We start from the raw sequence: 11,212 nt of genomic DNA on the forward strand, positions 1-11,212 counted from the left end.
TTTCATTTCGATTATATATTTCTTTTTAACGAATTGTAAATGAAATAAAAACTAAAAATATTGATTAGGTTTTTCTTGTATGCATTAATTCTGTTAATATAATTAGGAATGATTATATATACATATATATGTATTATTACATAATTCTATTATTATTATTATTATTATCATTATTATTATGCGTATTTGAGTATTGGCATTATTTGTCATATATTCGATCAATTTGTATATTTTTTTAATGTTATCATCACAAGAATAAATATATTATATTTTATTTATTTATTTATTTATTGAAACACAATTGGTAATTATTTTGGAATCATACTCTTTCGATTATAAAATACATTAATATGTAAGCGTTATTTGTATTACGATACACATTCCAGATATGATCATTAAGTTTGTTCTTTATATTTATAAATGTATAAATTTGAAGCTACCTTATGTATTAAATACAATATATAAAGAATACAATTATAGTTCATTAATTAGTAATGCGATTTTCATGTAATAATTGTAAGAACATTTTATTCATTGATTATAACACCACTACCACCTAAACTTGTCGACATAACACCACAACCATACGCAATTAATTTTTGGGAAATACTTGATATAATTTCAGGTTGGGTATTATGCGGTAATAAAATAAAAGCATGTCCTCCACCACCGGCACCTGTTAACTTTGCACCAAATTCATAATTTTGAGCTTCCACGCATATTTTATCTAACAATGGATAAGATACTTGAAGTGCTGCTAGAAAGTGTTGATTAATGTCGATGAGCGTCTAAAAGTGGTCAAAATTAATATAAGAATGTATCTTATTCTAAAGGAATAGTTTCTAAGGATTTTAAGTTTCATTTACTTACTCTTAACTGATTGTATTTTTCATTCTCTTTGCTATCATTATCTGTTTGATTTGTATTATCTTCAGTAAGAATTTTTAATGCTTCTTTTGCTACATTATTTATAGCATCCATGATACAATCAAAAACAGTAGGAAACATTAATTTCAACTTAGCTGTTTTATCTATCATCGCTTTAGTGCTTCTTTGTGCTTTAGTATTAACTAATAAAATTTTCAATTTCATCGCATTGGGTATCAACCTTACCCCATCGCCTTTTCTAAATTCTACTATTGATCCATAAGTGCAAATGGAATTATCAATTCCGGATGGTGTACCGTGTAAAATCTTTTCACATTCGAACGCATAATTTGTTATAATTTCCAAATCGCTTGCATCTAAAGTTTTACGGATATTTTTCTGTAAACGTGACCAATGAAGAAAACAAGCGGACAAACAAACCGAAAAAGAAGCTGAACTCCCAAGTCCAGCACCAATCGTTAACTCTGTACTCAAATTTATTTCAATGGGTTTTACATTAATTCCTTCTTTTTCAACTACATATATTAATAAATAAAAAAGCGCTTCTAAACATAATTTTTGTGGTGATTGATTAGAATAACCTAGTTCGCTTGAGAGTCGATGAATATCATTAGAAAAATTATCACGATTGTTTTCTAAACAATAAGTTTTATAAATATTAATATATGATACTATTAATGAAATGGGTATGCTCAACTTTAAGTTCATATCATGAAAATTTAATTTTATAACATCATTTACTTCTTCTATCTCTTGAAATGTTAAATTCGTACGTAAATTTAAACTAGCTGCTAGTGCAGTTTTTCCATACATAACTGCATGTTCACCGAACAAAATAATTTTTCCCGGTGCAGATACCTTAAATGAGATCATTTTTATACGAATAGATTATTAAATCCTGATACAATATTAACAATGAAAAATATATTATTAAATTCCTGTTTTAAACTATAAAATAACTGCTGATGTGATATCTAAGTGAAACATGATATGAAATTATATTTGTTGTTTCTTCCACTGTTCTGGTGTAAACGTTTTTTGTGAAAATGCATGGATTGTTTTCAGTTCTTCTTCTAGAATTGAATTTACCAACCTATACGATTTAAAAAATTGATCATATTAATATCACATCATATACAAGGTGTCTGAGGTTTTTGCAGCCAAATTATGTCAGCATATTCTAAGTTTTTTTCATAGATAAAATAGGCTGATATTATTTAGCTAGACAAACCTCAGACACCCTATATATTATATTATAAATAAATCAAATCAAATTTTACATTTATATGTGCAATAATAAAAAGAAAAGATAATATTACCGATGTTGTTGCAACAAAGTTTTGCCTTCGAATTCATCAGAAACGATAATTACAGTAAATTTAGAACCGCAACCATCAGAATCATCTGTTACCTCCTGAAAAAAAAGAGAATATTAATAGTTAGACTACGATTAATAAAAATTCTCTCAAATATAATGACAATACCTATGAACACATGTAAATATGTTGCAGTAAAACAATCATATGCAAAGTTCGACAACTTTATTTCTCATTTTTATATACCACTTGCAATAAATGTACGAAACGAGTATTCAGATACAACTAAACTGTGGAATAAGAACTTCAAATCTAGAACGAAGACTTTTTTATATTCATTATTCATATACAAGTTGGATAATAGATCAAAGTTCACTTTAGTTGAATTATAATTATTAGTATATTATTGAAAATATTCAAATATTTTCTGTACCATTGACAAATGGAATAGATTTAAAATTAGAACGCATAATATTTACAAATACTTAAACATTAAAAATCGTATAGTTATAATAATCTTGATTAAATTGAACATAAATATTAATTTGTTTAATTGATTTGTTCAATTATAATGAATATAAATACAAAATATGAAAGTAATGCAAGATTCCCTTTTTAAATACTTAAACCTCATATTTATTTCTTTGTATTAAAAAAATACAAGTTAATCATTTATACAATGTCTATTATATCATAAAATATATGAAATAAAACTAAAAATAAGCAATTACATTATACTTAAGAAAGAAAGCCCTCGATTCAATGTATTTTTAACCGAGTCGCAAAATTATTATCTACAAGTATAAATTGTTTATAACAGAAATACAAAAAGAAAAGAAAAAAGTGAATGCAAGAATAGACGGATATCAATACTGCAAACAAATCTGGGTATTTTTCAGGTGGTTTTAAACAATGAATAGTAAAAGATAAAATTAACATTCCTAGCATAGAAATGTAAAATAATGTCTTAATTATGAAATTATATCCGTAATGATACTCTAATTTATGTATGAAATTAAACAAATATTTATTGAAATAGTGTTTATGTTTCGATATCCTTTGACTGTTTGTTTTTCCTTTGGAAAATTTTCTTTCACGTTTGTCGGATTTATTTGCGACGTCGAATAAATCTGACCACATCCAAATGATAGAAAGAATATAAAACATTGTCATTGCAAAGTATGCCAGATACAAATTATCTTTTACATACAATGGTAACATACTAAAATGAGAAACTAATAATAACCAAAAACATGCTAAAGGATCATTATGAAAATACAATAACACTGGAATTGCTACCAAAAGAATAGACTTTTCATGAACTTGAAATGAAAATAAAAAAAATGCCAATGAAGAATTTATAAGAGAAATAATAAATTTATCTTTTCTCGGCGATAGATACAAATTAATACAAACTGGTAAAACAGCGATGGTCGTTATTACCAAACAGATTTGTGCCAATTGTTCGTTTGTAAAGGTGTTACGTAATTTGTAAAGAACATTTATTGTACACCATACATTAGCAACTTTGTCTTCAAACACGCCTCTGTTAAATGGGAATAATCGTAAAACTGTATTCATAAAGGTGTACCGATCTTTAAGGAAAGGTAACCAAATAATAATAAATGTTGTTAAAACAGTTAATGAGACAGAAACTAATCTATAGATTGATAAAAGCAATGATTTGGTCTTATTGATTCTACACTTTCCAAGTATGTAAAAAAAGAATGGCAAAGAATGATATAATTCCATTTGCTTGTAATTTAACGCTAATACAAATAAAAATGAACCGCCTACAAAAGAATCAATTAAAATAGCTGTTACAGCAGCAATGAAAAATCCTAACGATATACAATTATATTGAAAGTGACCGTGATCGATCATCACAATGCCAGGATAAATCAATGCGCTTAAAAGTATAAAATCTTTACTTTTAAAATTAAACAAATTATTGTATTCTGTTATAGGATTCTTAATTATTGGTGTGCTCATAACATACCATACCACTGCGGGCAAAAAAATCATAGCATCTGCGAAAAGAACGGTCATTCTCATGAAATATTTATGATCCGGAGAGGATATTCCTCTAGATTCGTGTAATTTAACGTAAGAAGGATTGGTCGAGTTAGCAATATAACCTAATAGAAGGCTATGATATGCAGTCAAGGGAGGATAATCTAAGCCCCAATAATTTAGATCGTTGTCCGTCGTATTGACGTACCAATTTTGTATAGGTAGATTTAAGGTTATTTCTTGCCAATGTCGTTGAGCCTCGTAATCTCCATACATAGGAGGTTTATCTTGGCCACTGTGGGAATGATAAGTAATGCACCATCTTAAAACGAGTGCAAAAATAAAGATGAGTACTACTTGCATAGACCCACGCAGACCCATTTCTTACTATGATCTTATACAATGAATCGATTAAATAAAGTATACTTGTTACTTTAATATCGATGTTATAGATTAACACTGTAAATTTGGAGGTTATAACAGATTCAACATTTTTACGAAAAGAAGGCTAATAATATGTTTGATTCAATATTACATACCACGTGCGAAGCATTCAATTTTGTGGTTAGTTTATCTTGAATATATTCCTTTGTATACGACATTATTATTTTTTGGTTTTAGAAATAATATATTAAATTACGAATCTTAAATATTGGCAGCGTTAAATATTTGCACAAATTATTAAGTCTTTCTCTCTCTTCGTTGATTTTCCACTAAACGTGCGAACCTATGTATAAGCAGAAACGAATAGAATGGCGATATCTCTCTAATCTTTGATCTCTAACTTTCGATATTTGTTTACAAGTTATATCGGTTTGAACTGATTACCTATTTTCCTTACTTTTTTTTAGATGTTTCATTTACGTCGCGAATTCTAACGAAAATCCTTATTTGAAAATATCGTGTTTGATTGAAATTTAATAACCGTTTATATCGAATATGTCTTTTTTATTTGTTTCTTTTAATCATTTCGTAATTAAATATTATGCAATTGATAGGAAATGATTTACCTTAGAACGATGAAATATTTGTAATATTAATAAGAAACAATAGAGTCGGATAAAAATCAAATAAAAGTCAAAAGGTTTATACTCTAATTGACGAACGTCTGTCCAATTTGCCACGTCAAACGTGTATCTAATAATGAAATACATTAAAAAGAAATACCTACCTGACCAATCTGCTTTTACATTCGTTGAAACGTTGATAATAACAGAATAGTATATTTATCAACAATTATTTTTATATATATTCTTCAAATGATTATTTGCACAATATATATATATATATATAATTTCTATTAATTTTTTAAGAAATGTAAATTTTTAAAAATTCAAAAGGCGTATTTGCAGGATAGACCAAAAATTTAAATACGGTAAAATGTCTCGTAAATAATGTAATTTTAAATAAAAATACTTCTTAGAAAGAGAAAAGTTGTAAGGTTTATTAAAACTTATTGAACGATTACAGGAAGTATGAACCTTTCAACTTTTGTTTGAAATTTTCTTTTAAAAATTGCATTTTTTACGAAATATTTGATTGTATGAAAAACTTCAGGGCCAACCTGGTAAAGTTTAATTGGTTACCATAGAAATTAAATTCAATTAACAATGAGTTTCTATTTTTTTTTTTTTACAATAAAATAAATACACAGGTGAATCATAGTTTTACGAAACATAGATATAATACGTTTATGCGTGTGTAAATTAAATGAATGAAAAAATTAATTCGTTCTCATCGCTCATGAAATATGTTTCTCGTATTTGATATGAAAGAATTGTTATATAAGTGAATTTAATGATCACGAAATGATGGTTAATTAGGTATGATGTAATCGACATTTATATTTATTCTTTCCTTTTTTAATATATATATGTATATATATACTTTTATTTCTACGCACGTGGAAAGTTTTTTATATTATATTTTGTAATAATTATCATTTTTTGTCTATATACGTTGAGTGTTCCTTAGATTCACGTACATCGTTACATTTACTAGATTTTTGTTCGAAAACAATTGATATATAGTACGTTTAAAACGAAGGAAATCTAAAAATAAATACATTAGTATAAAAAAGCTTTCATATATCTGTTAATATATTTCGTGTATTAAAACAAAATTTCGATCTGTGATATTTAATTGGATGAAAATTTTCGATTAAAAGTCATCGCTAATCTGAAACGTTAAAAACAATGTAAAATATTAGTAGAGTACATTAGAATGTTCGATATATTCTAAATGATTGTTAATTAATACAAAAAAAAATGTATATTATAATTTAAAAACATGGAATATAAGTTCGATGTGCCTTCCTCTTCAAAAGCTCCCGTTAGACTGATTCCGTTGTTCTCTATGAAAGTTCTTTTATTAAATGTTGTTTATATGACTTTCCGAAGGCTACAAATACATTACAAAAATAATATTCGTAATAAATAGAATTTCCTTATTCGGAAAGTCATTTAATAAAAGAACTTTCACAGAGGATAACGTACCAGTTTGAAGGTGAATTTCGAAGAGGACGGTGCTCCGAACATATACTCAGTGCTTGTAAATTGCAATACACATTTTTTTCGATTAATTATCAATCCTTTTTAGGTATATCGAATATTATGATGTTACTTTATTAATATTTTCTATTGTTTCAAAGTTTCTGATCACCGATGATTTTTAGTCGAAAATTTTTATCTAACAAAATATCAGATAGAAATTGTTTAATATTCGAGGTATATTAATAGATATGTAATGTTTCAACAAACGTTTGTATTATTTTTATTTTAATCGATATTAATATAATTCTAAGATATTAGAAAACATTTAAGTAACAGTTAAAAACAAAGGATAATCAATTGTCAGGCGTGAAAAAACCGGGTATTCTTTTTGTTTTTACAGTTATACCAACGATTTTAAAATACGGGCATTTTTTATACATTATTTTCGTATTTGTTTAATTCTCTTGTTATAAATAAAGTTAAACTCGTTAATAATATGTATAATTAATGTATAATAATGTATTTATTTTGAAATTTTCTTCATTTTAAACAGACTATATCATCAATAGTTTTTAAGCAAAAATTTAGTAAGCGTTTTTAAGTGACACTCACCGTATATAGATTTCGTGTATATTATATATGTGCATAGAATTTGAGAAGGTGATCATTTCAGGAACTTTATCGTTTTTTAACACGAATTGAAATGATCTAATTTTATAATTGATAATTCGTTGAGTTATATGCAACGCGCAATGAAAATTATCGATAGCTCTTAATTAATTACAAACATATATTTCAACAAAATTATTCACTCTTCTTCGTTGATCCTAATAATTCTAATAATCACTATATTGCTTTTTTTCTAGGCAGTATCACAATGAATCAGCGAAATTGAATTATCTAATAAAGTTTGAATATACGATTTGATTTTGTCGAGTAGTAGCACATCTATCTGGCAACAAATCTAACAATGTTTTACGTCGAACGACGTAATAAACAATTACGAGGATCATTCCCCTTCGTTAATTAACAAATTTGTACTTATATTAAATTAATTACAGATCTTACGATTATAACGTATAGATTCATAAAAATATTTGCAATTCTCGGAAATGCCTTTGTTTCTATCTAATCATTGCAATTAAAATTTTTTCAAATTGTTAATTGTAACGTCTTCATTTTAAATATTTCAATGCATAATAACGATATAAATACATATGTATCAAGCTTTAACGTTATCGCGTAATAACTTATTATCAAATGACGTAGATATTTCATTGCAAGATAGTCCAATAGTAGATAAAAATGAAACTAGACAGATATTTCGATAGTATTATTACAGCGAAATCAATATATTGGAATAGTAAAATTATTTTAAAATTTTTTTCATTTGTTTCGTCTGATGTTGCATACTGTATTGAGCATTTTCGGCTTTCGTTATCAAAGATTCTAATTTGTTCAAATGCGAGCCCATTTTTTCATTGATGTCAATTTTTTTAGACATAGCAATGCTGTCGCTACTTTCCTCGGTAATTATTGGATTTTTCGAATTCTCCGATAAATCGACCGTCATGCTTTCTTCTTCCGCTGGTATCGTTACTTGTCCTTCTTTTCCTTTATCATGTTCCAATGATTTATGATTCGGTGTACCACTACGTGATCCTACCCTTACTTTCAGCAACGTACTCAGACTGCCGCAAACGTTCTGAACAAATATTTTCTTATTAAACAATATTATTACAAAATTACAAGGATAAAATATTTCATATATCAAATGATTTTACCTTAAATCTGTTGATTTTTTTTTGAGTTACATTGAGGATGGTATTCAATTCGTCCAATCCACCGCTAACTCTTTGCGCACTTTCGTTCGAGCTGTCCAAATTCTATAATACAAAACGACAATCGTATATCATAAATTATTAATTTTTAGGTCAAGTATTCTTTTCTTTTCTTTCTCTTTGAACAAAGTTGCAAGAAAATACTATTCAAAGTTGATAAGAAAATTATTGTGCTCGTGCGGGAATTTATTAGCAGGTATAAGCTAAGAACGAAAATAAGTAAAGTAAATTGTTAGAAAAAGTAAAACAAAGTTTACCTGAAGGATCGCGTCATCATCGTCCCCGGGTTCGGCACTATTAGCTTCCTGTGCTTTTTGATTTTCAGTCCATTCATCGAAATTTGGAATAGGCAAACCGAGTAATTCTGCTCTCTCGCAAGCATAATTGTAGGCTTCGGACATTATACAGGATCAATTACGTAGCTACTTTAGGAATCTCTAACTACGAACATGTAACTTTGATGAATCAATTAATTAATTACGTAATTATTGCCGATCAAACGTTTAGGCTCGATTACGCGATGGTATTTTATATTAATTACAATTAAAAATTGTCAAACGTTGATCCTCAACAAACGTGTTCCGTTGAGATACTAAATAATTTTCTTATGTTTATATTTCTAAGACGAAATTATCTTCAAATGATTAACCCTCAACATATGTACTAGTACACGGAACTGTCAAGTATTTTTAATTTATCTCGAATAAAATGATACGAGTGTTAGATTTCAGATATAGGGTTAAAAATCACCGTCACGTTGCTGGAAGACTTGCCCAACTCGGGAATCCATATTGGGATGAATTGTGCGCAAACTCAATAAAACTACCGATAAAAAGGGCTATGGCATTGTTTAAAGTCCCTGCCTTATCAAATTCAATTCGATTTTTAAACTTTTACCAGCGAATAAGCTTTTCTCAAATCTGTTTGTAATTCATTTCATTGCGAAATTAGAATATCTTTAGAAAAGTGATTAAACAAAACTGAAATATACGGATCGAGCATGATATTTACTTCGAACGAGATTCGAAATTATTTACTTGCGAATTTAGGATGTCGTTTAAACAAAAAATATATAGGAAACGAGTTACATCATGCAGGAAATTATTACGCCAAAGAGAAATCTAATCGAGATGAAATATAAAAAGGTCTAGGATCGATATAATTGATGCATGATGTCGAGCAATTTGCATTTGTCAAGATTTTGTAGAAGCCCGGGGTGATAATACGATGAATGATATTTCGAAGCAAAAATTCGAGCTAACGAATGAATAAGGAAAAATATAAAAATAACTCGGTCGTACGATCTACACAAAGTCGTACTCGTGGCATGGAAACACGAATATTTCGCGTCAGTGGTTTTCAAACATTTTTTTTCGAGATAACGTTTGCCGTTTGACAATGAAAAAATGAAAAATAAAAAATATTCGTCCAATTTTATGCCAGTAAAAATACGCATTTTTACGGTTATACTTTTACCATATACGATTGTATATGAAATAAATTATAAATGAAAGTAAGAGAAAAAGATATTTTTGTATAAAGAATCACACAACTTTTTTACATGTTTAATTTATTATCTCAGCATAATACAAAAAAAAGAATAATATTTAAATAAAATAACATTTTACTCGTTATGATATTTTATATAGTTTGTAATTGTTTTATGTTCTATAACAACGACCATTGGTATTAAGATCGTCGAATGATTTGAAAACCCCTGTATTATATGATCTACTATTCTGTGCAGATAAAAATAAGAACTTAATGAACAATTTAATGAACGAAATACACGTGCTTCTGTCGTATGTCTTGTCCATGAACTTGCATACGCAGCAATCGAAGAATCATTATGTCTGAACACGTGGATAGGTGTATAAATTAACATAATTAATAATCGTTACAAAAGTATATGCGCATGCCAACTTGGAAGACAAATGTGAGAACAGTGCAAGGAGAGCCGTTTAGAAGCCTTTTCTTTTTTCCTTCTTGATATTATTGCATCGTATTAAATTTCCAACGTCGGCGAAATATTGGCCGACTTATTTATCCTCGGTCAGTCTCGACAACGTTTGTCTCGCGAAGAGATCTTTAATGACTGTATATTTGATTCATTAGTGATAATACGTAACGTATAGTAATATCCATGCAAATTTTTCGCAAGAAACGAACACGAGAGGATAGAAAACATTTTTTCCCCGTATCTCGTCTGACTGATCAGTCTGGATTCCTCGTTGATGCAGAGCTAAAATATTAACATTTCTTTTTTTTTCTGACTTTGGTAAAAAAAAACCAAGACAATAAGAATAACATTTGCATTCTATTTTGTCGCTTCAAGATATTTCTCATTCGCATCTAGCTACGATCGCGACAACCTTGATAACGCAGACATTTTTTTTTTAAAACATAAACAAATTCTAATAAAAAACAACAACCGATATAAACTGTTAAGAATAACACGTGTATATATATATATATATATATTTTCAAATATTTCATCTAACAATTTAAAATAATACTTCGATATAAAGCGCATATATAATTCCAATAACAACAAAATATACACATTTATTAGGTAAAATGACTCGACGTAATATTTACAAAATAAATGCGCTTTATATTATATCATTAAATCTTTACGATCTAAGTACACTACTAACTCTCA

At 27.8% G+C, this 11,212-nt stretch overlaps 3 protein-coding genes across 4 annotated transcripts; all 3 read right to left on the reverse strand.

Annotated features, from left to right (window-relative positions):
• Window positions 1–262: 262 nt before the first annotated feature.
• On the reverse strand, window positions 263–4,513 carry LOC106785510 (mevalonate kinase). Of its 2 annotated transcripts, none has more exons than XM_014746060.1 (4): window positions 4,426–4,513; window positions 2,208–2,302; window positions 871–1,981; window positions 263–788 (listed from the first exon to the last, which is right to left on the reverse strand). In XM_014746060.1, the coding sequence occupies exons 3-4, from the start codon at window positions 1,759–1,761 to the stop codon at window positions 528–530; spliced, it is 1,152 nt and encodes a 383-aa protein (XP_014601546.1). In that variant the 5' UTR covers window positions 1,762–1,981; window positions 2,208–2,302; window positions 4,426–4,513; the 3' UTR covers window positions 263–527. The 2 variants fall into 2 exon arrangements, with proteins under 2 accessions (XP_014601546.1, XP_014601555.1); XM_014746069.1 differs by lacking the exon at window positions 4,426–4,513 and adding an exon at window positions 2,373–2,552.
• On the reverse strand, window positions 2,912–5,032 carry LOC106785522 (dolichyl pyrophosphate Man9GlcNAc2 alpha-1,3-glucosyltransferase). The gene is made up of 2 exons (XM_014746081.1): window positions 4,757–5,032; window positions 2,912–4,676 (listed from the first exon to the last, which is right to left on the reverse strand). The coding sequence occupies exon 2, from the start codon at window positions 4,596–4,598 to the stop codon at window positions 2,964–2,966; it is 1,635 nt and encodes a 544-aa protein (XP_014601567.1). The 5' UTR covers window positions 4,599–4,676; window positions 4,757–5,032; the 3' UTR covers window positions 2,912–2,963.
• Window positions 5,033–7,586: 2,554 nt separating this feature from the next.
• LOC106785614 lies at window positions 7,587–9,357 on the reverse strand. The gene is made up of 3 exons (XM_014746242.1): window positions 8,808–9,357; window positions 8,494–8,595; window positions 7,587–8,414 (listed from the first exon to the last, which is right to left on the reverse strand). The coding sequence occupies exons 1-3, from the start codon at window positions 8,949–8,951 to the stop codon at window positions 8,079–8,081; spliced, it is 582 nt and encodes a 193-aa protein (XP_014601728.1). The 5' UTR covers window positions 8,952–9,357; the 3' UTR covers window positions 7,587–8,078.
• Between the last annotated feature and the right edge of the window lie 1,855 nt (window positions 9,358–11,212).

Source organism: Polistes canadensis, unplaced genomic scaffold (assembly GCF_001313835.1).
Source record: "Polistes canadensis isolate GaletaPanama2010 unplaced genomic scaffold, ASM131383v1 scaffold_2, whole genome shotgun sequence".
NCBI lineage: Eukaryota > Metazoa > Arthropoda > Insecta > Hymenoptera > Vespidae > Polistes > Polistes canadensis.

Excerpts from the sequence above, each read along its gene's own strand:
- LOC106785510 (XM_014746060.1), bottom strand. The coding sequence starts at position 1,761 with ATGATCTCATTTAAGGTATCTGCACCGGGAAAAATTATTTTGTTCGGT. Across the intron at positions 789-870 it reads AAAAATACAATCAGTTAAGA|ACGCTCATCGACATTAATCA; the intron begins GTAAGTAAATGA and ends GACCACTTTTAG.
- LOC106785522 (XM_014746081.1), bottom strand. The coding sequence starts at position 4,598 with ATGGGTCTGCGTGGGTCTATGCAAGTAGTACTCATCTTTATTTTTGCA.
- LOC106785614 (XM_014746242.1), bottom strand. The coding sequence starts at position 8,951 with ATGTCCGAAGCCTACAATTATGCTTGCGAGAGAGCAGAATTACTCGGT. Across the intron at positions 8,596-8,807 it reads ATGATGACGCGATCCTTCAG|AATTTGGACAGCTCGAACGA; the intron begins GTAAACTTTGTT and ends TTTGTATTATAG. Across the intron at positions 8,415-8,493 it reads AAAAAATCAACAGATTTAAG|AACGTTTGCGGCAGTCTGAG; the intron begins GTAAAATCATTT and ends ATATTTGTTCAG.